General features: G+C 42.2%; 1 protein-coding gene across 1 annotated transcript; it reads left to right on the top strand.

The window, feature by feature from the left end:
* The first annotated feature begins 85 nt into the window (after positions 1-85).
* Positions 86-27,314, top strand: LOC112554430 (dual oxidase 1-like). Its single transcript, XM_025222206.1, has 31 exons — positions 86-650; positions 1,378-1,484; positions 4,784-4,879; positions 5,350-5,511; positions 5,727-5,899; positions 6,282-6,501; positions 6,886-7,058; positions 7,587-7,665; positions 8,525-8,624; positions 10,836-10,941; positions 11,320-11,413; positions 12,196-12,350; positions 12,560-12,750; positions 13,537-13,649; positions 14,001-14,144; positions 14,820-14,930; positions 15,329-15,576; positions 15,931-16,116; positions 16,415-16,631; positions 17,233-17,326; positions 17,787-17,976; positions 18,679-18,791; positions 19,731-19,808; positions 20,303-20,535; positions 20,900-20,993; positions 22,015-22,346; positions 23,037-23,266; positions 23,596-23,754; positions 24,554-24,709; positions 25,162-25,290; positions 25,875-27,314. Exons 2-31 carry the CDS (start codon positions 1,436-1,438, stop codon positions 25,995-25,997), a joined length of 4,548 nt encoding a protein of 1,515 aa, XP_025077991.1. The 5' UTR covers positions 86-650; positions 1,378-1,435; the 3' UTR covers positions 25,998-27,314.
* Positions 27,315-27,998: the final 684 nt, after the last annotated feature.

The raw sequence follows: 27,998 nt of genomic DNA, 5'->3' as shown, positions 1-27,998 counted from the left end.
GACACGTTCTCAAAACGTGACTGCATGTCAGCACGCGGATGTTGCCTGTGCCCGAGATGCACTAGCCCGTGAGCATCTTTCAACTTCCTCTAAATACACTGCAGTCAAGGATGAAGGAACCGGTCAGGCGAAGCTAAAACAAGAGAAAATTGTTCTCCACGACTTGCTCACAGTTTGACAGCCTCTATCTAACTAAGGAGGCAGAAAGTCGAGTGGCGTCCGAACTGAGAGGCGCGCAGGTTCGATGCCAGTGTAGCACAAAAATTCCCTCAGCGACAACACTCACATCTCAATGGAAAGGGTTTGGGGAAAGTGCGCCCCTAACACATTACTCCCTAACGAACTCAAAAGGTCATGGTACGACCTTTACCTTTACCCATGACAGCGCCTTGAGAAACGAGGAAGAGACTGAGTGACATGTCGAGCGGTACACCTGCAAGAGTCAAGCGAGGAAACGACCGGTGAGCGTGCACTGAGATATGACGGCCCGACAGTAACGGGACTCCCTGCAGGCTGCCAAACATTTCAAAGCCGCCGATCGCTGCCTCCATTGGGCAAGATTTTGTCGCAAGCCACCTGACTGCTGTTCTCTTTGTTTCTTTGCTATGAGGCCTGTGTAGAACCCCCAGCTGTGTTCAGACTCGGTGTAGGTGAGCAACCTTTTTATTTTCTCTCCCGGATACGCAATGTTAATGTATAACCTGTTCTTATCACATGTTTACCTCAAACAGGGCAACGACTGTAGTGACTCGCATACAAATAATCAGACGAGTGTTGGTGAATTCACACTGAGATGGTCCGTCTCCTCATGACAGAGTGACAGGTGACACTGCATTTCATCGGAATTAGTATTTGTTCATTTTTTCACACTTGTGGGTCAACATGGAGGCTAAGAATTAAGGATCAGACCAAGAATTCACGAAGAAGACAGTGGCACATAAACATGAACACATGAAAAACAGTTCAATGAGATAAATGATTAAATAATCGGTGAACACGAACACTTGACGAAACAGTTTGGTTGCCGTTGGTCGTTGGGGAGTGAGGCGTTAGAGATCACACTTTTGTCGGAGCCAGTGTTTTGTGAGGGGGGTGCCCATCTCCTTCATCTCTTCACTGCTGTATCTTCACCAGCCCTTCCCTAACCCTTCCGTAACCCAATGCTTGTGTCACACTGTATCATTGGACCGTAGTGCTCTAACTCCAACCATCAGGTCGTCTGCTCGCTTTATTGTTATATAGTAAGCAATAATGTGATTCACTCTACAGTTGTGGCGCCATTTTCGGGTACCAGGGATTAATAGCCTCATATTGTCACGTGTAAGCTTGCTGGTACTTATTTATGTCATCTGACTTTCACACATTTTTTTCCCAAAGCTGGCGCCCTATCAGCTGAGGGTCGTCATCACTGGAACAGTTTGTTGTCCAGTCAGCTATGACGACCGACTGCAGTGTCATCTTCATACTGCTGTTACACCTTCCAGGTGAGTACACAGTGGTCATCTGTCGTTTTCCTAATTGTGTTCTTTGTATCCTCCTTTGGAATATTCCTGAATATCGCTAATCTCAGTGTTTTTAAAAGAGCTTTTAAAGCTGTATAGAACAAGAAAAGTATATTGATATCTTTAAGCAAGAATAACATAAGAAAGACGTGTGCACGTTCGAAAGAAGGAGTATCAGAGAAAAAGTCAAAGTAATCGTTTCGCCATTGTCCCTTTAATATATATTGTAAGAAATCAAAGGAAGCACCTTATGTTCTCAAGCAATTATATAGCAGCATCAGTGAGTCCTTAATTAGACAATTTGGAATTTTATATTCTTGATGTTGGAAAAACGGGAAAAGACAATGAATTGTTAAGCTGTGTGGTAACTTACAAGAGAAAATATCTGGTAGAAGTTTATTGGTGGGTGAAGATGTGGAGGTGAATGTGTGTATAAGGAAGAGAACAGATAGAATGATGCATAAGGGTGGGTATAGGGACTATGGTGGTGGGAGGGCGCTGACAGTATTATAGGGGTGTGCAAGTGGGTATGCAACACCATCATGTTTTCTAGTATGTCTTTGGTGTATAATTATGTGTGTATAAGGGTGTGTGAGAATACAGGGGAATTATGAATGAAAAGTGTATAGATTTGGGTGTATCGACATATTTGAGGAGGCTATCGCACCCTTGCTGTTGCCCGTAAGATTAAAGCAATAAAAATGCCTGTTACTCTCTCTCTCTCAAAAAAAACATCCTGATACAAGAAATGTTTCCTTTAATCAGAAAAAACCATTACATCATTTTACATCATTTCAAAACTCCGTTTTTTGAATTGTTCTTACTTTACCTAATGGATTATACCAGATTGGGATTTCTGGGGTTTTTTAATAAGGAAACTGCCTGAACAGAGAAAAACAATTTGAGCATTTATCAAGTTTCGTATTACTTCCCATTGAGACGTGAGTGTTGTCACGTAGCTTTGAATGGCAGGACACAAGGTGCGACCCTTGAACTATTCTGGAGATCTTTTAGCCCCGCGCCTCCAACACTTGACTTGCTTCCAGCCCTCGGTTCTACGGGCTTCTTTTGATTTCTTGCCACAAGTCACGTGACTAAGACGATACTCTTAGTCCACCATAGTGTCTTCTACTGGATAGCATTTGTGACAGTGGAAAGGTTAAGTGTGTAATAATTGGTTAGAATATGTTGTAAGCCAGAATTATTCAACACCGGTCAGATTTGAATATGTAAAGCGGTGCCAGTCACATGTAGTACAAAGGTCAGATTGGTTAGAGTCAAAGGTCAGTATACGAAGTGATACCAGTTATGCACATGTAATTAAAGCTGTGAATAGATACGATGGAACTGGTCAGATGTCAGTACATCGATGGTACTATCTAATGTACCTCTCCTTACTGTCTGCCCTTACACCAGACACTGTAGCACCAGACACCAGTCATATGTCTCTTACAAGAACTCGCAACCTAATTTGCACTGTGGTGTCTAGTAGATGGTTGGGTAACTGGTCCACTCAAAATACACTTCTCTTTCTCTCGAGATGTTCACCAGTCCAGTGAAGGTTGGCTTTCCCGGGTTCGGCTCTCTGGGCACCACTGTCACCGACTCTTTTCTCGATATTTTATATATAGTGCAATATATTTCCTACCACTTCCTGCTGCTTGATCGATTTACAGGGATAAACAGGCTTTCCTAACATATTGTCTGGCATTCACTGAAACCAAGGGCCGTAGTTACATCCCATGCACTCACGTCCGTTGTGAGATATAGTCACATCTTCCGTCAGGACAGCCCAGGAACTGTGCTGTCAACACCCCAGGAACTGTATACTGTCACCGAGAGCAGACATGTCAAGGTCATATCCTACTCTGCAGTCACGTGATTGCATATGTGACAGTGAGCACGAAACATAATATTTCTCTCGACCTCAGCTATGCAACATTCCGCTGCTGCCATAGCGCCTACACTACAGTCACGTGTCGTGTACCTGGCTCAGGTGACACACCAGTCGCTGGCCGCGTGGAAAAGGGCGTTTACTTTATGTAGCTGTGATGTGTTTATAACTAAAGGAAACACTACTTAAACATGATGTTAGCTTTGTCTCCAAAACAGCTTCACGCAGTAAGTTCCAAATAAACAGATGTTTGTACACAAACATCTGTCGCACCACAACACGTCTGTCCGTGCGTCCCCAGCTCTCCTGTTTAAACTCATTCACGAACCTTTCAAACTCTTCTCGGACCTCTCAAACTCCCTTTGACAACTTTTTCAAGAATGGGCCATCCGACATTTGTGTGGCAGGGAACATCTTTGTGATCAGCTTCAACTTCATCTAACAGCGAGATGAATTGCCGGTGGTTGAGTCCTCTGTCCTTAGCTTTACAGCTCACGATTTTCGTCACAGTGCTCACAACATGGTTCATGTCTAATACATTTGTGTACAACACTTCTTGATGTATAATGCAATGAAGAAAGGTAACTTCATGGTCCGGATATATTTCATGAGCAGTTTGCTGAAATCTGGTCAGAAGACCAACATTCCTTCCGGTTAAATTTCGAGATCCATCAGTAGTGACACTTCTCAATTTTCCCCATGGAAGTCCATGGATAATGCTCATGAGTTCCAGATGGAGCGTACGCTGTTGAAAGCATGTCTTGCCTTTTTGATGTGACTTTTGATGTCATCATCTGCTCCACCGTCCTTGTTGATAATGCTCCCCAGATACGCGAAGCGGTCCGTTTCCAGGATGTTCTCTCCTTGAAGTTGGATTGGGAGTTCCTGGTTCTTGTTTATTCTCATCAATTTAGTGTTCTTTCTATTGACCTAGGCCAGCCTACTTCGCTTTCTCTGCTAGCTTGCTAAGTTTGGTTTGTGCATGTTGCTGCAGATGAGATAAGGTGTGCGCTAGCAATTACATTTCTACTATTATCCAAAGCGAGTGAATACCAGTCAAACTGCGTGCACTTTCCGTCAGTTTTCCAGAAAATCGTGTTCCATGTGCTCTGTTCGGTGTGCGGTGGCTCTGTCATAAAATGGCTGAATGTGTAAAATGTCAGTGCAATGTCTGTCAGATTCTGTACGGCTATGTTAGTATGGTTGTTTATTGCGTTAGTGTGGTAGATTAATGTGTCAGTGTGGTGGCTGTGTGACAGTATGGTTGAACATGTCAGTAAGGCTGCTGCGTGTCAGTGCGATTTCCATGTCAGTGCGGTAGATGAACGTGTTAGTGTGATGGCTGTCTTTATGTCGCACAGTGTCAAAGGTTGATTTTATACGACAGGTGTCATCAGCCAGAGTACGACGCTGCTAAACCCTGAATTGTCGCCTCAAAATGGATTTTTCAACAATCCCCTGCAGCCAGACCTGGGCTCTGCTGGTAAAATGTCCTTCAGCTGTCCCTTGTAGCTTAGCCCATCCATATTTCATTCTTCCATTAGTAATTTGCTTATGTCTCATGTCGCTAGCTCTTTGTATTTGTTGTCTCTGAGGACCTGTTGTTGTCCCTATTATTTGTCACATGCTTCTCCGTCTTTCTGTTCAATTGATCTGCTTGTCTGCGGCCTTATTGGTTCAGCTACAGCTTTCTGTTGTCCCATCGAAAGCCAGCCTCTTGTAACGGCTTCTTCGCGCCACCTGTCGGTGAAAAGGTCATACCTTGAATCTGTATCCCCGGTGCAGTCCACTGTATCCTCTGTGCTTCACTGTCAACGTATGATGTTTCGTGAGGATGCTAGTGATGCACAGATGATGCAGACAAGACTATTTCACTATGTCTTTAAAGCACTATTACATTTCTGTGGAAGATGATTTTTGTGTTACTGTCTCTGTCTCACGGTTGTTCACCAGGCGCCCGTATGATGCGCCGGAGCCCCGCCCGCTACAGTGACGGCATCTACGAGATGGCGGGGCGACACAGACCCAACCCCCTGGACATCTCACAGCACGTGCACAGCGGACCAGCAGGGACATCGTCTGCCTTCAACCGCAACGCCATGTCTGTCTTCTTTGGTATGACTGGGGCGAGGAGAGGGCGATGATGTTCACTTGACTATGTTTGTACTGAACCTGCTAAGTAAGGAGACAGTGTCAGCTAAGTTCTCGCCATCTGCTGTACAGCTAGAATTTTAATGTCAGGGCTATAGTCTGTTTGAAGCTAGACAAGGTTGTAGTTTGTTTGAAAGGCGGACATTTTGTAGAGGATGTATGTAATTTGCTTGCTGCAGGGCAACTGGTTCTGGATGAAATACTGTCCACTGGTCAGCGCGGCTGTCCCCCGGAGTACGAGAATCTGCCTATTCCCTCTGACCACCCGCTGGCTAATCACACGGACAGACCGATGATGTACCAGCGCAGCGACTACGACCACACTACCGGCAACAACAACCCCCGACAACAGGTGAGCAAGATGGTGGAGTCTGATCTGATGAGCATAGTGGGTGAGGAACATCACAGGATCTGATATGACAATTATATAAAAAGTAGATGCCGTTTATAAAAACAGACATCATCCAAAGCTTTGGAAAACTAAAGGAAAATGTGAATTATCAGTGACAGCGAAAAGTGACGACGAATGACTTGGCTATGAGTGATGTTCAGTGAGGATAAAGTGAAAAGAAGAATGGTGAAGGATGAGGTGGAAGTAGGAGGGGTAAAAAAATAAAGTATGACTTGACGGCCGAACTGATGGGGGGATCTGAAAAAGGATAATGAAAAGTCTTTATAAATGGATGCACGTAGATACTGTACACGATCCTTGTCAATATTCCATGTTTGTAAAGACCAATGGCGTCACAGCTTTTGTGGATGGCGGAGTGATATACGGAAATGCAAAACTTTGGACCGATCAACTGCGAAACTCCGCTGGAAATAACGGCATGCTTCTGGTCAACGGTTCCGACATCTTGTCCAGCTTTCCTGAAACCAACCACAAGCAGCTGCCTCTTAGCAACCAGCCTCCTCCACGTGACCACTCGCTGAAGTCTGCGACACGATTGTTTGGTAATGACATAGTTCCTCACACAAATGTTGTAGCTATGGTATTGTCTATCACTTATCAAATATCATGGCTGGGTTATTGTGTAGCATTCATTAAATACTCAAAGTGTGGTAATGTCTTTTATTTTTTTTTTAACTGTTTAGCAGTCATTAGATACTGAAACTTCAGTATTGTCTAGCAGGATTGTTTACCTCCAGTAACTTTGCAGGCGCTGCAGCAGGTAGTCACAATACCAGGGTTAGCTGTAAACAGGTGCAGGTGTTGGCTTGATGACGTTTCACAAACAACTGTTCACCATTCAAGAACTTATTATTATGATAATTGTCATGATCATGCTAGCTGCACGTGTTAGAGACTGACAGGCTCTGTCGTGACGTGTCCTGCAGCCATCGGCAACGCCAAGGGACACGAGACGCCGCAGCTTCTGGCGCTGCAGGTAGTCTGGCACCGCTACCACAACGCCATCGCACAGGACATCAAAGACAGCGTCAACGGCAGCAACGTTACCGACGACCAGATCTTCAACACAGCTCGGAAGCGCGTTATCGCTCACTTCCAGGTCAGAGTTCACATCCGGTTCATGTATCCCACTCCTCCACATCGCAATGCTTGTTCGATGGAGACACTTTTTTTGATAATGAGGTTTAAGGCTTATTGCCACATGCATGACAGAAGAAAATCGTCAACAAACTTTAAATCGACTTGATAAACTAAAGAATAGCAAAAATAGTTTTTCTTAATCGACTTCGAGATGAACTGACCCACTTGATCTGTTTTCTTTGAATCAGCTGAGTTTTCGATTGTTGTATAGTATATATAGTATAGTATATATAGTATATACCTTAGTATAGCTATTTAGGGACAACTGGTGATGATGTCAGTTATAGTGGTTTTTAGTCTACCAGTTGAGTCTTAAGTTTGTTCAGAGTTGATTCTGATTTCTCACATATTCGATAAAAAAAAATAGAACATTGCTATTTTCTGATCTCATAGCTAAATGACCATTTGTGTTCAAGCATTGTTGGTGTGCTTTTTTGATAGGCTTAAAATGGAATACAAAATAAACTACTCCTTGTGTTTTTTATAGAAAATAGTCATGGAGGAGTGGTTACCTGCCTTTTTGAACGGAAATGAGACAGAAGCTGCTGTCCTGGAAAATTATTCAGGTGAGCATAATAAAATATGTGATATTTAGATAAGATGAAGTATTGCAAGGAAAGTGGGCGTCATTTAGTTGAACAATAATACACACGTGGACACCTGTAAGAAAAAATGGAAAAAGATGGAAAAAGAGCCAATTTTTTATGCCGTTGACATTTTCTTCATAGACTCATTGAAGGTGTGAACTGCAAGACCGTTTAAAGCAACCAGGACATGACCAATATATGTTCTTTAAGAAATATCTGGAATTCTGTGTGGGTGAAGGTGGATCCATTTTCCAGAACTTTGGTGTCTGGAAGTCTATGAGCTGCAAACTTTCCGCTGTGATTTTTGGCATTATTTTTACATCAGTCTAATTAGAGTGAACTTTAACAACTACAATAAACGTGTTACCATGATCGGTCCAGCAAAATCCATACATAGTCTTGACCATTCACCTCCCTCCCCATGTAAACAACATGTAAGCGATAGCACTGTAAGTACAATGATCTAATCATAAAAGTTGACCACATAACATGTAGCAACAAGAGTTCTGAATTTTAGTCACCAATGCAAAGGATGTAACCAGAGCCAGATCAGAATGCCCGCCATTTATTTCAAAAATAATACTTGCTCAATGGGCATAATCTAATACTTCTCATGAAAAATGGTTTAAAATTATTAAAAATAAAGCCATATGGCTTTATGGCTTTCTTTTATATTTAGAGTCTATATAGAGTCGTGATTTCGTAATATATTTGGCAGTATATTAATTTGCAGGGGTGATATATTTTCAATAGTTTTATCGACTGTTAATGTTTTTCCGGCACATTTTAAATTGCGTATTTCATTGCACGGAAACAATTCTTGTTTTGTTTTTGCCAGGTTACCATCGGGAAGTGAGGCCAGATATCACGCAGGAGTTCAGGACAGCCATGAACTTCCGGTATTCGCTGATGCCAAGCGCTGTGTGGACTCTAGGCAGGTTAGAACAATTCTTCAAATTAATGTCAGGGGCTAGAATTGGGCTATTTTATGAGTTAGAGGCAAGCATTGATAAAAGCCGGTACAGGTTCATCTGCATGTTCTCTCCGTCAATGACAAAATGTGGACGAATGAGCTGCCGTCATTTTCCTAGCGTAAACCTATAAGCATTGCGATGCACAAATGAACTCACACCGTGAAGAAAACAAAAAGTCCACGGCTGTGCTTTACTCTTGGCTTCTGCCTTGATGGGAAAAAACGTATTCACGTACGGTCATGGTGTCAGGGTTTTGACCAAATTTTAGAAAGCTTAATCTTGCAATATGTCGTCTGTAGAAAACCATTAAAGTGCAACATCTTGACGAACAAACAGTCTGGAAGAAGGCGAGAACATTTGTCAGAGAGAAGCAGAGAGCCTCGTGACTAACGACAGGTTCGCAAAACCCCCTAAATTAAAAGACAGAGCACACGCATTAGACTTTCCAGTTAAAATAATAATAAATGCAAACATTTGTAAAGCGCCTACTCACACTCCTAAGGAGCATGTTCTTAGCGCTTAAGAATAAGAACGAGACATGGGCAACATACTAGGGACAGGAAAACAAACAACATATGAACTACGAAAGAAGAAACAACAGTACTGATGACTAAAAACAAATACAGAAAACGCAAAGAGGAACCAAATAACAAGGACTGAAAGTGTCGTGATTTTGCGTAAGGAAGACGAGCAGGGAAGTAAAAATAAGCGGAAAAGGGAGGAAGGGTGTGATAAAGGACAAGCATGGTGGGAAAGGGTGTTAAGAGTAATATTTATGGATGAGGTGCGTTTTCAGTGCTCGTTTAAAGGATTCAATGGTTGCTAGGTGGTGGATATGGAAAGGGAGAGAGTTCCATTGTTTCGCTGCACAGTAACTAAAAATCCTGTGGCCATATGTTGTTGTTCTGGTGAAAGAAATAGTTAAAAGACGGTCGTCAGACGAGGAGCGGTGTTGTCTGGCTGAGATGTAAGGGAAGAGAAGTTAAGAGAAACAATCGGGGGATGAAACTGTAAATAAATTTAAACACAACATGGACTGTTTGTACGCGATGCGAGAACAGATCAAATAATGCAGAAAACGAAGGAGAGGAGTAGCATTGTCCCGTTTTCTATCTCTGAAACTCTCTCACATACACACGCACACAGAGTCAAGAAGGCCTTTTAGGTGGGTATGCGAGTGTATATGGTTAAAATGAAAAGCGTGGAAGTCGAGGTAAACATTGGGCAAAGGGAGCTCACTCTAGTGAAGCTAAAAGATAGCAGGCGACTGTCGGGGACATTTAGTTGCAGGAAGCAGACGCGTGAGTTAAGCGAAAAATCTTAGAACTCAGCGATCAAAAAAGTAATTTCTTGCCTTGCCAAGGATCCTTTATTATTATTTCGGGAGAAAGCAAACGGAGCTAGTACGACCCAGATGTGCAGCACGTCGACGAGACGCTGAATAGTCTGGGAAGATCAACTGTGGATCTAGGCGCCATATCTTATATTGACAAAGGGTTTCTCCCCAGTCAGCAAATCCGCCGGCCCTCAGCTGCCGACAACGGGGAGTACAGATGCTATTATTCGAGGTTCATCGAAAAATACATGTGAAATATCCGAGTATTAGGTGCCAAGATGTTTTCCCCAGCGGACTAACTTTGGCGAGAAAGATTCAGGGCGGAAGCATACTCCTATTGTGTCTACACAACGTTAGGGGCAAGTAACCCTCACTTGTTGAAGAATTCCTCCGCGTGTCCTACTACTGACTGTGAGTCACTTTAAGGAATCAAATGCAAACGCAATAACCCACGGACCAAGTTCCGAGGACGAAAAACTTATAACTATATGCTTGGAAAGTGAAGAAGACAGTTTAGTTGTGACTTTGGGACTAGAACCTGAGACTTGAGAAGTGTGAAACATAGTGGTAATCTTTATATTTTAAGTTATTTGTTCAGTTGTAGTCCCCTACAATTATCATTACCTGTGTTATGTTGGGGGGTAACAGCATGTTCTGTTCTGATCCTATGCAGTAAAGATTTAACAAGCAAAAGTAAACAAGGAAACTAGAAGAAATATTAAGACAGTTTTGTAACAAGGTATGTGTGTGCGCGCCTCAGGGCTCAGCTCAATGTCACACCTTTAATGTGTCACACAATCAAAGTCTCACACCTGACATCGAAACCTTGAACTCCTCAGGTCTTCAGGCAACCTGACCAAGACGTTCACAAGAGGCAGAGGGCCGGACAACGAGCCTCGTAATGTTACCTCCCTTAGGCTCTGCAACCAATTCTGGGACTCACAGGTAGGTTAACCTTTGTCCACCCTCACAGTTACTTATCTCTGCTAGTGGCCGCCTACACAATTGCTAACATCTTGTTCACTGACACACCTATCAACTTTTCTAAGACATTGTGCTTCATTTTACTGTCAAAATACGAATATAATAATAATAAAGAAGTTTTAGAGAGTGAGGGAGAACGAATAAGTACAGGTATGGAGTGAAAGAGTCCCTGTGTGGTTCAGTCAGTTTGTGGTAATGTACATGGTAAACTCTCTTAGGTGAGCATATTTTCTCAATAGGCCTTGAGGTTATACAGAACAAATAAAGTTTAACTATAATTTTCTGTAAACGCTGCGCAGTAAGAACACCTTGTGAAAGACCCATCTCGAAATCTCGCAGGATGTCGTGCGAAATAACTTGGACGAAATTCTCCGTGGAATGCTCTTCACGTATTCTGAACGAGAGGACCCCATCATCAGCCCGGATCTCAGAGGTTATAACTGATTCTAACAAAGATTCCCTGCTCTTCTTCCTTTCGCAAAATCACGACACTCTCAGTCCTTGTTATTTGGATCCTCTTTGCAATTTTTATTTATTCGTCGTTGGTACTGTTGTTTATCCTACTGTAGTTCATCTGTTATTTGTTTTTCTGCCATTCGTATGTTGCTATTTCTTGTTCTTTTTCTACTCTCATAGACATTTTGTAACTAACACCACATAATGCTAAAACCTTTTTAGCTAGCATTCCACATTTATAAATAGCTGGTAATGAAGTAACCACATAATATTGAAGCTTTTACTGTTAGTATACTACTCTTCTGTTTAGCTGCTAACTAAGTGACATTATAATAAAGTTTATTCAGTTTGTATAATTCTGTCATATATAGCTGGTAAGTGGTAAGGAAGTAACATCTTATAGCAATAACATTTATTTTGTTTGTATACTACTCTCATGTAACATAATAAAGTTTATTTGGTTCAGTATACTACTCTCATATATAGCTGGTAATGAAGTAACACCACATATGCTGATCATGTTCTTGCATAATATTATGTAACGCTGACGGTTTGCATTACAATACATGAGGCTAAAATTTTGCTAGAATTATTTTATTTATAACGAATTTGAAACTTTGGGTAGAAAATATAGCAGGTACGATAGCCATTCCATAAATGTTTTGAAACTATATTTTTTCTAAAGCATCCACATTGCTTAGTTTATGTCCGTCTTATCGTAAATGTTCATAAGTAGTCATTATGTGGTCACGTGAACAGCCTCATTCTACGGTTCGTACGAGTTCACGCGGCAAGATGTGGTTGGCCTGGAGATTCAGCGAGACAGGGATCATGGGATAGCTGACCTCAACACGGTGTTGCAGGCCTACGGTCTACCAGCCATCACTTCTTGGAATCAGCTCCAGCAAGCCCAGGTGAGGGTCTTCTCCTAATAACATCATCTATCGCTTGTTCGTTTATGGACAACGCAACATCAAGTTTATGGAATATTATTTATAATTTGCGTGTATAGATATATAGTTTATGTACACAAATACATTTAGTTTACCTATGTGCATATACAGATAGCCAGGGGGAGGGGACTACAGTTGATAGCGACGTAATATTGTCTCGAACATCACAGGATCTACAACGACTTTACGGCAACAGCACCGCGCCTACTGACCTTGACCTCTTCACCGGCGGCCTGCTGACCAGGTCAACAGACTACGTCCACGGCATGCCCCGCATCTTCAGGGAGATCATTGTGGATCAGTTCAGGCGGCTGAGATCTGCCGACCGCTTCTGGTACCTGAACCATCTCAACAATTCCCAGTGAGTCTGAGGAGAGTATAAGAGCGTAGGATAGACAACTGCCACAACCTTCACATTTGTTCAACATGTCATCCTTCATCTTGCAGAATTTTGACAAATACTGGCCATGAACCTTCTGCTGCCATCAGATCACAGCATTAAGAACAGACTATAAAAAAGAGAAACACGAATTGGTACCCTCTATTCTCTAAAAAATATCCACGAAGAATATTGTACAGAATAGGTTTACCATCCCTTAGATTAATACCCAAATGTATTTAATTTTAATATTGTAATATAATGACTGCCGAGAGACTATATCAATAATAACAGCTACAAATACTACTACAACATAGCAGTAACAATCACTGCTGCCACTAGTATACCATAGCAATAACATCATCTACAAATACTACTATACTATATGAAGTAACAACCACTGTCTCTTTTGGTATACTATGATAATAACAGCTACTAATAATACTATATTATAGAATAATTTAGTTTAACTACTGATACTATCATGCATCTTGCAATGGACGCACCAAACGCAGCATAATGGCAGAAGTTGCAGAAAATGTAGAAAAAATGAAAAGGCGAATAAGGAACCTATAAAAGAAACTAACCCCTCGAACAAATTAAAAAAGCAAACTTAGAAGACATAAGGAGTAAAGAGGAGGAACATCTATCAGCAAATACACAATCTGTCACTGTCTTAATCATAATCAACACACACACCCCAGTTACAATCTCCCATACCTGTGTCCACCATCAACACCACTTACTGTTTTTTTTGCTTCTTTGCAGAATGTTTACACCAGACGAGGTCAGCGAGATCAATCAAATCACGTTCAAGGACGTGCTCAGAAAAACGACATCACTCAGTGACAGTGACCTCTCCACAGTCTTCTTGTGTACAGGTCATTAGTAGTGTTTTTATACCTTGTTGTAGTGACAAGGACTCAGTAGCAACTTTATTCAACTACTTCTACTCTTTGTGTTTGTTTTGATGATAAAGACCTAGAACCACACAATATTTGATGAAATTTACCAACCCTTGCATAAACTACCTTGCGTTCCTCTTTATTTAATGTCTCTGACCTCATGTCATTTTAGTGTTCTCTCTTTTACTTAATTTGCGACGTATGGAACGTATTTTTTTATGGAATGTAACTGTAACAGTATTTCCTGATGTCTATTTTGATATTAATATTGGCGTTTATCTTGGCCTTTTGGTTGGTGTTTATTTTGCCCCATTTTTCTTGGTGAAGGCCAGTCGTGCCTTGCACCACCAAGTCTGAACGACAGCGACCCTGAAGTAGATGTTTGCACTCCTCTGAAAACTTACGACTACTTCATCGGTAGCGAGGCCTCTTTTGCCCTGTCGTGGATTGCCCTGGCTCTTGTTGTACCTGGTAAGTTGATGTCGTGGATTGTACAATCATGACACATAACCATCTGTACTCTAACACAGAACAAAAGCTGATTGTCAGTCGTTCTGTTTTACATCAGACCAAACCATATTGATGAATCTTTAGATCAATCAGTCGTATAGCTTCGCGATAAAGATATATTTAGGTAATCGGAAAAACTGAGCTACCTTGCTGAGTGATAATTCTTCTATCATCCACGTTGACAGACATTAAGCCGTTATAGTTAAACCTCGACTTTTCTGGTCGATGACAGTTGGGACAGCCGCATCCTAATTTCTCTTTGTTTTGCTGGGTCTGCTAGATGTTAGTGTGATTACATCGTCTTGGCATGCAGACGTGCAGATTGTTTATAAAGATTACAGCTGGTGTTGGGGTTACAGCCTTGACATCTTTTCATTTGCTATTACAACATTGCCATTTAGTGTTAAGTAATTTAACAACTTGCCACATTCTTCTTGGTTCAATGCACTCTGAATTTTATTCCTTTCGTGTAACTATCTTAAAAACTTGTAATTGCTATTTGTACTGAATGCAAATATCATTCGTATCAGCATGTTTTTCTTAGTCAGGGGATTAAATAGTTGTCTTGGTGCATTTAGCCTGGCGATAGTGTATGTGACAACGGGACGTTGGTTACTGTGTGGCGCCCTCTTGCAGCGTCTGTGGCCATGCTGCTGATGCTGGCGAGACAGAGAGGGAAGTCGCGCCGCCTGAAGGCCGTTAAGGCCCTCCGCCAGTACCGCCAGAGGAACCCCAACAAGTTTAAAGGTACCTCTGGCACTTGGTGACTGATGTTCTGTCGCTATTTAAACAAACCAATCAGTCCTTCCATAAACCGCAGTCTAAACAGCAACATAAAAGAGGAAAGACGGTGGCGAGAAGGAAGATGAAGAACGTTGAAAAGATTTAGCGCCTGCTATTGTACGTTGACATAGATAAGCCACACTAAACTAGTCTGCAATTGCATGTTGATACTATCTCACACTAGGCAAGTTTGCTGTTGCAAATTTATATATATATATGCTGGTATATATATATATGTCCCTGATACATACAAAAGGCAAGTCATCTATTTCCTGATGGTATAATTTTATCCAACAGTGGCCACACTAAACAAGTCTTCTGTTGCATGTTGATATACATCCCACACTCACTGGTTACTTATGGGTCTCATTATGGGGCACTGACCTCGTGCTGTTGCTATGCAGCTCGGGAGTGGCAGGGGCCTGCATCAGGGGAGCGCAATGTGACGGCGGAGTTCCATCCAGTGCGCAAGAAGCTGGTGGTGCGTGACGGCGTGGGCAAGGAGCTGCGCTTCATCGACCTTCGGCGCACGCAGACGGCGGAGATACGCAGGCCCGCCTCCAACCTCAACACTGTCGTGTCCGTCAGAATCGACGGCGAGGTGGACTTGGTGAGTCGTCTCCTGACTTGTGGACCTTTACAACATTGCCAATGTTTCCTACAACCACCTGTCTTAATCACTGTTCCTTTGTAGTCTCAGCTTGTCTAGCATTACCGTCTGTTGTTACAGACTTATGCTGTTCAGTTTCTGGTATAAACAGCCATTCTTTAAAAATGACAATGAAATCTTTGATATTTTATTTCATGATATTATATTTTGCAATTATGATACATATCATAAATATAAACCTTTCAGATATTTATACAGACATAGTGCTTGTGTCTTTATGATGTTATATGTAGACAATTGCAAAGTTCATCAAATAGATTGTGATTGTTTCCTGTTTTGTCCCTTTTAAATCAGATACTGAAATTCTTGGAACCTGAAGAATGTCAGATGTTTTATGAGAAGCTGGTGCAGTTTCTTAACACACTGAACATCACAATAGGCACCTTTTACGAGACAGAAGAAGAAATCAAGAGAGAGTCTGTAAACAGAGATGACCGCCAGTCTGTGCTCGACGACTTCTTCCGCGCTGCCTGTCTCCAGGTCTCGCTGCTGTACCTAACATGGCTAACATCTCTCTCAATATTTTACCTTTTTAGTTTTACATTGATAAAACGATAAATGACCTGTACATACCTAAGCAGCATTTGAATATATTTCGACTGTTAGACAAAATGTAGACAGCATTTGTCGCACCTCATCAACTCTCTTCTTTCCTGGTTTGACGTTCATGTACTCCTCTCATGCCACCCTCGTCCTTCGTATCACGTGACCAGTTGGTAAAGACAAAAAGCTAATTAATAGTGAGAGATAAATATCTTAATGTCCCCTGTGGTGACAGGCGTGGCCTAGTGATGCAATACCTTTCTCGGAGATCGGGCGGCGGCGGCGGGACGATGTGCTGCGGCTTCGCTTGACGAGGACAGAGTTTGCCGAGGCGCTGGGTATGACGCCCTCCTCCATCTTTGTGCGCAACGTCTTCGTCTTGGGCGATGCCGACGACGATGGCTTCATTACATTCGACGAATTCCTGGCTCTCTTTGCAGTGTTTATAAAAGGTGAGGCTCAGTCACAGAACACACAGGTATTGTAGCATCTTCTTGCATTTCTCAACACTTTTTTTTTTTTACTGCGAGGCTTCATTTGATCACCTGAAAGACAAGTTGATGTCACCCGACCAAATGCGAGGGTGTTGTAGGGCTGGGGTGAGAGGTATGAATGTATATCTTTGACTAGCAGGCTTTGAAAAAAAAAAGCGCGGCTTCTGGTCGCTGTAAATAATGTGTAAGGTAGTCCTGAAAACCCTTTGTTTAGGTTGTTGGAGAGTGAGTTGCTGCAGATCTTTTTTTCGGGGCCAGCTTAATGTGAGGGAGGTGATCTTCCTCTCTGCCTTACTTTTCCCAACCCTCCATGGAGTTAAGAAGCCATTATTTACCTTTGTGCCGACTGAGGAATGTTTGCTGAAACAAGACGGGTATCGAACCAGCACCTCTCGGTTTAGATGTTCGTGTTCTAAAAGTCCCTTTAATTGTCATAATAAATGTCCAACTTTAATGGTCATAATATGAGGATAATACCAAGTTTCAATGGTAGCATTGTTTAGTATTCTGTAGAAATATATTAATTGGCTCTAAAAGCTACATGCTCGTCCACTTTCAGGAACTGCAGAAGAGAAGGCGCAGCTGATGTTTAACGTCTATGATGTGAGACAGAAGGGTGAGCTTACAAGGGACGATTTCTATCGCATGATCAGGTCAGCTGACAGTTATGTGCTTCTCCTTAACTCTCACTCGTAAAAGTAATGATAGAACTGAGGATAAAGATGACGACAAACTTCACGATGTTAGACGACAAAAGCTTCTACCCCCACATATTATACTGTTGATTCACGACTCTCTTGTCCTTCTGTCCACATATTGTGGTATTGATATGCCAGTGTTTTGCGTCAGTAATACTTTTGTTACATGATGACAGCAACAAGCTTTTGTCTCGTGTACTTTGATATGCTTGTGACTTGATTGTCAGACATTGTTCACTTCTCAGACTCAGACAGCCTAGTGCTATGAAAAAGGACATGAAAAAGCTTCATATTGCAGACTGTGACCATCCTTCTCTCTTCATTGGGTGCAATGTCGGTTTTCTTAATGGCGTGAAACGTTACTAGGGATTTTCTGATGATATAACAAGTGACCAGTGAGGTTGTGGTGACACAGGTCTCTGATGGAGCTGTCAGAAACACAGGCCGTCCCGCAGGACGAGAACGAAGTGAAGAAGCTTGTAAACATCATGTTTGCTCAGGCAGGCCTCATGAACGAGGACGTGATGACCTTCCAACACTTCAGGAGAGTTTCGTGTCTAGCGAGTACGCCTCCATCATGCAGTCGGCAACTCTCTCTAATACAGGTGTGGTAGTTAGAAGGATGTCTGCTGAAACTGTATACTTACGGAAATGTTTGACTTTGTTACGTCGTGTTCAAAAGCAGTCAAAACACCATTCATGACAGTTAATACACTTCTAAATTAAGAACAGGGCCCATAAGTATTATTTTTGAGCCTTACTCAAATGTTTTACATTATACTTCATATTTACCATATCATGTCGTTTTTAAGAGGTACCAATGCTTACTAGTCCTAATTTGTTTAAAAGTGATGCATGATATTCATTCAAATTTTAATAAACCTTTTTCTTATCCAGTAATTGACTTACTGAGGTCTGGTATCAGTTTCCTAACATAACAAGACCTTGTATACCTTAAGATACCTGGGATTTGGAGTCATGTTTGGTAAATATTTGTCTTGCTGAGTTAACTATGTTAATGCTTGGTGAACCTTGGTCTTGCTAAATTAACCGTTTTAATGTTTTGTGGGCTATGGTCTTGATCAGGGGTGGGCAATTAATTTTCCCAAGGGGCCGTATGAGAAATTGGATGGTTTTAGAGGGCCGGACTAATATTGTTAACTCAGTTTTACCCAATACTGTATATATATACTGGCGAGCGGGCAGAGACAGGAGGCGGGCCGGCCTTTGCCCAGGTCTGGTCTTGATGGATGAAAACCGAATTATTTTTTGGAGATCTATATTCATGTTTAGCGATCTGTGTTCAGATTGTTGTGGGGAATAATTCCTGCATGTTTTCAGGCACAGCCGTGCAGCATGGAACCCGAGTGAGGCCGCGGGACATCGGGAGACGGAAGCACGAATTTGTTGAAAGCTACAGGTAGCTCTGGTCGCTAGCTACTAGGATTCTGCCTCCTTTGTTATCCTGTCAATTCATAACATTCTTAACCATAGTGTGCACAGCCATGAAAATGAGTTGTTTGTTTTGTTTGGTGTTTCCAGGACCATGCCTATCAGACTTTGATCTTTTTCTTTGGTGTCTCTTTGATCTCCTTGTGCACCAGAGCTTCTCTTCGAGTGTGGAGTAATAGGATGGCTTTTTCTCTGATTTTTGATGAAGACTAGTATGTTATCAGTATCTAGTTTTCAAGCTCTTTACCTTTTGAATCTGCGTTGCTGTATCTCCATGCCAGCGAGTAGCTGTTGTCGCAAACAATCAGGTGTTGCGTTGTTGATATCTGGATGGGGTCTTGCCAAAGGAGGGTTAAAGCAGTTGGTGGTGAGTTTTCCGTGTAGAGAACCACACGATGCCCCTTTGGTTCCTCTAAGACAGCTCAGGCCTGGCCGTTGACTTCATCCCAAGTGATGTCATGTCAGCATCACCCCTTCTTAGTGTGTCCATTCCGGGGCTTCAAAGGTTCCCTCACTAGCCATTCAGTCCAATACATCGGACATCATTCACGTAATTTAGGGTCATGTGACAAATCCCATGAGACTGTGAGCGTAATACAAGCTATTTTCTTTTTGTTGACATCAGTTTCACTTGCATGCAGCATCAAACTACTCTTTCACCTTGATCAAGGCTTTGATATTTGCACATTTACACGTGCATGTTTCTGAATTAAAACTATGTTAATACATTCAGTGCCTAATATTGTTGGTTTCATGTACACTGGTCATGAGAACATTAATTTCATCTTTTTTTTGTCTCGGGGTGGTGTTGAAAGAGTTGTAGTTGTTAAAATATTTTAGTATCATGCAAATCCTAGTGGATATCACGATCAGATGAATTTAACATAAACTTTACTTTTCCTGCTAGGAACCAGAGTCAGGAACCTGTGCACCGTCGTTCCTACATCCGGGTGTCCGGGTATGAGCCGAGACCAGAGGTTGAGAGGTACTCCCGCCTGAAGTACTGGTACTCCTGTCTCGCTATGTGCAGCTCTACTCTCTCCACATCTTCTGGCTCAGCCTCTACACGCTCGTCACGTGCGGCATATTTATTGAAAGGGCGTACTGTGAGTAGACCAATGACTATTATTCATGAAGCATTTTTATATAGCTTAAAAAAGTCTCTCGTTGAGCGAGAATAATCTATTATCCTACCAGATAACACTGGTCAACATATTTTTTTTTTAAAAAAACTGAAATAAAATTGATTATTTCTTTTCAATATTTATGTGCTGAAAATAAAATTAATTTTTTTTTCAATATTTATGTGCTCCTAAAGGGCTAGTTTTGTTTCGCTGTAGTTAAGCTGCAAGTTCTTTGTAAGTATGATTAATAGCAGAAACACTCTTTGTTGACCGGATATTAAACTATGGACATGGGAAAATTTAAATTGAAATCGTGCCAAACTCTTGAAACTAAGTCTACGCACTCTGTTGCCAGACTACGTGAGGGGGAGGGAGCAGGCGGGTTACGCCGCATGTCTGGTCCGTGGACTTCGGTGATGACGCGGGGTTCAGCCAGTGTCATCATGTTCACCTTCGCCAGCCTCCTCCTCACCATGTGCCGCAACATCATCACCAAACTGCGCGAGACATTCCTCCACCGTTACATCCCCTTCGACTCGGCCGTCACCTTCCACAAGTACATCGCCGTGTTGGCCCTCATCGCCACAGGTACGGGTGTTTGGGGAAGGTTGTGTAGTTAAGTCTTAGGTCTTTGGTTCGAGGCCTGCTCGGAGCTGCATCTGGAAAACTTCTCATTGTGCCCCAACAATAGTGAGTACTAAATTTATCAGGGAAGACAGTGAAAGGAAATAGTTGGGCTTTGGCTTCTTAGTGCCTTTGCTCTTGACACAGTGAACCACTTCATCCTCTAGGCTATAAGATCTCGATTCTTCTACCTTGTTTTGACTACTATCATATATTGCCACATTAGGTCTTGGCTGGCGTAAACCTCTGTGTGTGTGTGCGCGCGAGCGAGAGAGAGAGAGAAATCAACTTCGCGGTTGATATGTTTTCTGAAATTTGTTTTCTCCAGTAATCCATATCGTCGGTCACGCGCTTAACCTGTACTGCATGTGCACCCAGTCTACCACCAACCTCAACTGCTTTTTTCGCGAATTCTACACAGCGTATGTAGACCTTCCTTACTGCCTGCCTTCGTCTGTTCTGTTCATAGACCTTCATAGCTCGTCTCTCTACTATTTATATACTACATCACTGCTCGTTTCTTGCGGTTCTTTTCATAAACCCAGTAATTGGACGACCCTGTACTATTTTGTTCATAAACCATATTTTCTACACGTCTGTTATGTTCATATACCCACTGTTATTCTCCAGTGTGTTGATAGACCATCTCATTTCCTATTTCTGTTTTGTTTATAAACCAACTTGCTGCCCGTGTTAGTTTTCTGTCTCTCAGACACGTACTGTATTACAGACCTTATGATCTCTTTTATTAACTGAGAACGTGACATGAATGTTGAGAGAGTTGTGTATGCCGAGAGCTGTGACGTGTGGTGTACGTTGAGAGAGTGTAGTGCATGTTGAGAGACCTGTGGTGTACCCTAACACTAACCCTGTCTGTTTTCTGAGAGATTTGTTAAAGAGCTTTTGATACGTCTTTAGTTGGAATTGTTTTATTTCGTTTTCTCTTTCTCAAAGCAGAATGTTTACTCGCCTTGTTTCTTGTTTTATCCTTTATGTATTTCTAGGTATAAAAGCTTCCTGGATTATTATGCTGCTTAATTGTCTCAACAATATATTTAAACATTCTCCAAATGATTTGAAATGAGATTAAAAATAACCGCGTTTTACACACACAAAGAGCGCACATACAAAAGTACATACCGTTATAATATGATGCACGACCGGATGAGCGAGCCAAGAGCAGATTTGTATTGACGATGCGAATGCAGTGAAGCTGCAGTGACAGTCGCCCAAAGACGTGGACACTGTGAGGCGCAATCTAAATTGTCTACTTGATGTCCCTTCTGCCTTCTGTGACGTCACTCACCTCTGCTTGCACTGTTTTCGAACTAACCAGGTGACGTCACGCTCACTCTGCCATAAGGTACATCCAGACGTTGTCACGCCCAGCTTTGTCATTACATCCCACAAAGTGACGTCACGTTCACACCTGTCTGTCTCTAGGTCCGACAAGGTGGCGACGTTCCATTACTGGGCCTTCCAGACCATCACGGGACTGACGGGGGTTGTAGTGACTGTCGTCCTGTTCGTGATGTACGTCTTCTCCGTGCAGTGGGCACGCCGCAACATCTTCCGCGCCTTCTGGGTGACTCACATGCTGTACCCGCTGGTGTACCTGCTGACCCTGCTGCATGGCCTGGGCTGCCTGGTGCAGGACCCGCTGTTCGCCTGGTACCTGCTGGGCCCGCTTGTCCTCTTCGTGCTGGACCGCCTGGCCAGCGTCAGTAGGAACAAGATTGAGATCCCCGTGCTGAAGGCAGAGCTGCTACCCTCGGGTGAGCAAAGAACCCACAGCCTGTTAATAGCCGTGTGTCATGCTAAGGAGCAATGGTAGTTTTACGAATCACTACACTTACTAACATCATTAGTATAGCGGTGACGACCTTCAGTGTTTAGATATATATAACCTTGTGTCATGCTAAGAGCAATGCTGGTTATACAAAGTACTACACCAGTTAACATCATGGGTATGACAGTGACGACCTGCAGTGTTGTGGGCAGAACAATACGCAGTTCGGATCAGCATTTTGTGCCGAAAGTGCTAAAAGCTAAAGATGTTAGACTAGTATCTGATGCAAGAATTAAGTCTTACATGCTAGGGCAGTAGTGGAGAACGTCGGCACGCCGAGGCAAATCGGCCACGAATGATGTTATAAATAGCAAAATAGCCCTTAGAGAAAAAAAAGGTTCTCCACATCTTTTGCTCGTTCGACGAAATTTAGAAATGTACCGTTTTAATCACTGGGATAGATTACAAACCACAAATAATATGTGTATTTACAAACAGTTGCCAGAAAGGTGCTGTCTGCACAGTTATGTAATCAGAATGTTGTCTTTGGATGGGGACTCGTGTGTTTTGTCAACACAGTGGTACTGATTAGTGTTGTCAGTACAGAGATATAGACTGTGTTTTATTGTCAGTACAGAGATACAGACGTGTTTAAGATATTATCTTGATTCTACAGATGTACTGAAGCTGGAGTTCAAGCGGCCCTCCAACTTTGCCTACAAGTCGGGTCAATGGGTGCGCATCGCCTGCCTGAAGCTGGGCAAAGGAGAGTATCACCCGTTCACCTTGACCTCGGCTCCCCATCAGCGGAACCTGACCCTGTACATCCGGGCAGTGGGGCCATGGACCATCAACCTCAGGAGCGTCTATGACAAGAACCTGCTTGGAGGAGATCCGTATCCCAAGGTGAGTCTGGTATTGATGGTTAGTCAGCACTAAAAAAAATAGAAGCACTGAATGTTGTTGATTGTAGTTCACTCAGTCAATTCGCTGACTGGTTTTCTCGTACAAATGTAAAGTGATCAGCATGCGAATAATTTACCCGCAAATAAAACTCGCGTTACTAAAGACTATCACATCCTGCAGATAAAACCGCCTCATAGTAGACCTGACTATAGCATAGCTTGTTTGAAGATATTGCTTTAAGGTATTGCTTGATCTTGATAGCTAATACTAAGATATGTTTGACCATCCACCTTAAACCTAACAGTTAATACCTAAGTTTGGCTGTCCAGCTTTATCTCGACGGGCCGTTTGGAGAAGGACACCAGGACTGGTACACTTTTGAAGTTTCTGTACTGGTGGGAGGAGGCATAGGTGTTACACCGTTTGCCTCCATCTTGAAGGATATAGCCTTCAAATCACGCACAGGTGCGTCCATCAGCTGCCAAAAGGTGAGAAGGAATACATCAACACGTCATGAGTAAGTCAGAGTCGAGAAGAAAGAATGAATGACTACCATCTATCGTAGAGCGTGATAATGTATGAGAAAAAGTCACCATTGGTAGAGCGAGGCTAGCGTTAATCAGATGAGATGTGGCCTCCCTGTTCGCTTGGGTGAATATTTATTGGTTAAGAGGATGCTTAAGGTGTGACTGACCAGTGGCATGTCTTGTTAAAGTTGACTTGTACAAGTGTGAAAGGATTTAAACAAGTAACAAGTGTGCTCTAGATTCTTCTTCCACAGCGTCCCCCTCCCCACCTCTACCAAGAAAAAGAAAACGAAGCAGAAAAAATCCAAGACAGAGTTAAGGAAACGTTAGTGTAGGACTGTAGGTGATTCCATGATTTACTATATGTATATCTGATTTAAATGTTGTGTGACAGCTTATAGCTAATACAAGCGCTTGCAGACGATCCTGATCGAGGTCTCACATTTCATGACGACATAAATCAATAAACAGGAAACTGTTGACTCCTGAAAGAATTATTTTACTGTGAAATACTTCCCTGAAATAACTAAAATAAAATCGGTGAAGTGATTTTGGAAATACAACCATGTCAAAGTCTTCAATGTTTCTCGCCAATAGAAGTGTACTTGACGCTGTTCAAGATGGTCTGCTTTCTGCTTTCAAACTGTAACAGTGTGTTAGTTTTAAATCTGTTCATTTTGTGATGTGTCACCATTTTCAGTTTTAAGGGTGACATGTTGTTCTCGCGTGAATAACTTCAGATGGCCCGCGGTCTGTGCAGGTCTACTTCATGTGGGTGACGCGGACTCAGAAGAGTTTTGAGTGGATGACGGATGTGATCCGTGAGGTGGAGGCCACGGACTCGCGCCAGGTGGTGGACGTACATATCTTTATTACACAGTTCCAGCAAAAGTACGATCTGCGTACTAGTATGTTGGTAAGTGCAGCACCATGTAGATAAGTGGTGTCGCATTGTTGGTTGTCATGTTAACTTAACATGCTTTTCTTATTTCCACCACACACCTGCTGTTCTTAGGTCTCCCATTCTTGAAAATGTCAATAGAGACAAAGCGATAACTTATTATAATTATATTATCACCTTTAACAGCCCACTTATTAATTAAAAGCGGTCTTTTTAGTCTATAAAAAGCGAGTCAGTTTCTGATTTCAATATTAGTAATCGTTAAAATGAGTGTATTTACAAAGCTTTACTGTTCCTTCAAACTCCAACAAGCATGCTCTGTTACAGTATGTTTACAACAAGCAGGCTATGGTACAGTATATTTACAAGCTGGCTATGTAACAGTATATTTATGACAAGAGTGTTTGTTACAGTATCTTTACAAGCATGCAGTCTTACAGTATATTTACAAGCATACTATGTTACAGTATATTTGCGAGCGCCGCTTTCAGAAGGTGGAGGGACGAAGTTTGTTCACTGGTCTGCGTGCCATAACTCATTTCGGACGTCCCAACTTCTTGGAGTTCTTCACGTGCCTGGGGATGGAGCATCCCGGGGTAAGCTGCATTCAGTCATGTCCAGCTTCCAATGCTACCTCAGCGTTTAGTCACAGCCCTGTGATGGGCCTTTTGTGTTCGCCTTCAGTCGGCAGCCTTTAGCGACTACGTGTTAGCGTTCACATGAATGGCTCTTCTTACACTCAGTTGAGAAATGAAATAGGGCTTTAGAACGAGTGAGTCTGCCTCAATATAGGTGTTTGGTAGAGATAACAGTTCCCGTACCTTCGTATCTGGCCTTACGTAATTATAATTACAAATTACAACAATATGTAATATTACTTGTTTATACCTGTGTGTCACACATCGATTTATGTCTTTGAAATATAATGTGCTTGACGTAGCAGTGGTTTTACACCTGTAACAAGCAGTAGTGATGGCATACTTATATATTTGACTAAGCAGCTTGTGTAAAAGTCAAACTACGCGGACAGTTTTATAAACTGACAGACGTAGAACGTAAACGTAATGACAAAAGTAGTATGTAACCGACAGCTGCCGAGTTCGGTTTTTGAAGTTTTTATCAAGTGTGACGTGTACCACCATGTTTTATCAAGTGTGACGTGTGTGACGTCTGTTTGAAGGTGACAAGGGTGGGGGTGTTCAGCTGTGGTCCTGGGCCCCTGACAGCGACTGTGCAAGCCGCCTGCAGCTCCATGAACAGAAGGGAAGGAGCCACGTTCAGTCACCACTACGAGAACTTCTAGAAGCTGAGCCCTACAGCATCAACCTGCCGGACCAGGACTCACTTGTGCACTTGGCACCGTCACTGCCACATACATCTTCGTCTGCACCACGACTGAATCGAGATGACTTCTTTAGATCATGACATCAGCGAGCCCTTGCCCTATGCTGGTCTTCTCGCTGGCCACCGATTTCTATCAAATTCCCATCAAGATATCAGAAAGAAGCATGTCTAAAATCAAGCCATCTCCTACCAGAATGCATCGTGAACACACCAGTGTGCTCATCAGTCACATCGATCATAGCAATGAGCGGTCAAGATGCTTGTCTAAAGCTGTAATTCTGCAGTTGACCAAAGAGAATGCAGGAGACCAACTGGAGTTGCGATATCATGTTAGTACTAGTTGTATCATCTTTAAAGAAGTTTGTGGAGAACTTTTTAGGCAAAGCTTAAGCATCTTGCTAGTAGTTAACACTTATTGTCGTGACAAAACATCATCACATTCTGCACACAATGTCTTTATTGACTTCATCCACAATTATATAAATTCATTCATTTCTTTACTCTGAACTACAGAAAGATTCTAAGGTGCATCTTCGCAAAACATGCTTATTTTCTACATCAGATCTTAAAAAACAACCTACTATCATCATTAACATTTATTAGTTTATGGTCTTGCCATGGTTTACCACCTCATTGTCTGGTCACAAATATCTTGTGTCTAAGGTGTTTGTATTTGTTCATCTTCAAAGGATAAATCGCTTTCTATACAATTTTTTTCACCCCAAGGAAAATGACAATACGCTGGCGTAGGAACGTGACACCTACATGCAATGCATGTGTTTTGTCAATGTGTGTATATGTACCTCATCTATGTCTCTCACAATAATCCCATTATTATTATTACTACAGTAACTGTTATCATCAAATACAAATGAGTCAGATGAGTGGCTAGATTCAAATTGCTGTATAGGTTATTACATTCAAATTACTATGGCTTGGAGATAGCGGACACCCAACTGTTTTCCGCTGTCTACCATGACTCTCATGCATTTATTTGCAGAGCCACTTGACAAACTGTACATCAAAATTTCGTTCAATAACTCAAGCTGCTTTAAAACCTGCTTATGATTTTAGACAGTAGCCCATATTCTTTCTTCAGTTTGAAAAGAATGCAGATTTTTGTTATGGATGACAGGGGAAATGTATGAATCATGTCTTTTTGATATTTAAAAGAAAATTAAGAATTGTGAAAATATACTGAAAATAATAGAAAAGGCAAACAAACAGCAATCGTGAAAATTTAGAAATTTTCAAGATTAAAACTGCTGTAAAAATATACTGTTGTAATTCTTGTGGTTATCAAATGGCGGTGTATAATGTGCAGTGATAAAACCTGTATTCTTATGCAACACACATTTGGCAGTGAGAGATGTCCCTTTTCCTGGCTAGCTCGAGGGTGACGGTCTCCATCACTTTTCGTCTTTGCTGTTGATCAGCGCCAAGCCGTGTCTGCCATGATCTGTGAATCTGTTGCACCATTTCCCATGCTCCTTGAGCGATTTCTCTGTCTTTTCTTTTTCTGCGACACTTCTTTTTTCTGGATTTCCTTTTCTACTGCCACGTCTCTCCCATCTTGCAGTAGCTTACACTTTGGATGTGTGTATCAGCAGTCGTTTTCAGACTTGGCTCTAGAGGAGAAAAATAATATGAAATTCATGTGGCCCTGAGTGCTGTATTCGCCTTAAATATTATAGTGTCATACTGTGACATGTAGGTGGGGCATGCAAGCCTCGCACAAAGTGAAAAGACTTTACACCCAGAGCATGTTTGTGTAAACAAGACAGTTGCTTGGAAAGCCGTCAGCACGCGTTACGTAAGTTGATCAGAAGGCAGCGAAGTGGTTGGTGGAACCTTTAGGCGGGTGGCACACTGACGATGTTTACATTTCACAGATTAAAATGGACAAAACCCCAGCCACACACAGCACCCACCAACATCAATAACTAGTAACTACACTTAG

Source organism: Pomacea canaliculata, linkage group LG13, assembly GCF_003073045.1.
Source record: "Pomacea canaliculata isolate SZHN2017 linkage group LG13, ASM307304v1, whole genome shotgun sequence".
Taxonomy (NCBI): Eukaryota; Metazoa; Mollusca; class Gastropoda; order Architaenioglossa; family Ampullariidae; genus Pomacea; species Pomacea canaliculata.
The sequence above is the reverse complement of the archived record's forward strand: the minus strand, read 5'-3'. Positions and strand labels throughout refer to the sequence as shown.

Bases quoted from the DNA above. Each gene is read 5' to 3' on its own strand.
- LOC112554430 (XM_025222206.1), top strand. From the start codon at position 1,436: ATGACGACCGACTGCAGTGTCATCTTCATACTGCTGTTACACCTTCCA. The intron at 17,977-18,678 runs GTGTGGTAGTTA...ATCTGTGTTCAG, and splicing joins GGCAACTCTCTCTAATACAG to ATTGTTGTGGGGAATAATTC. The intron at 23,755-24,553 runs GTGAGAAGGAAT...CGGTCTGTGCAG, and splicing joins CGTCCATCAGCTGCCAAAAG to GTCTACTTCATGTGGGTGAC.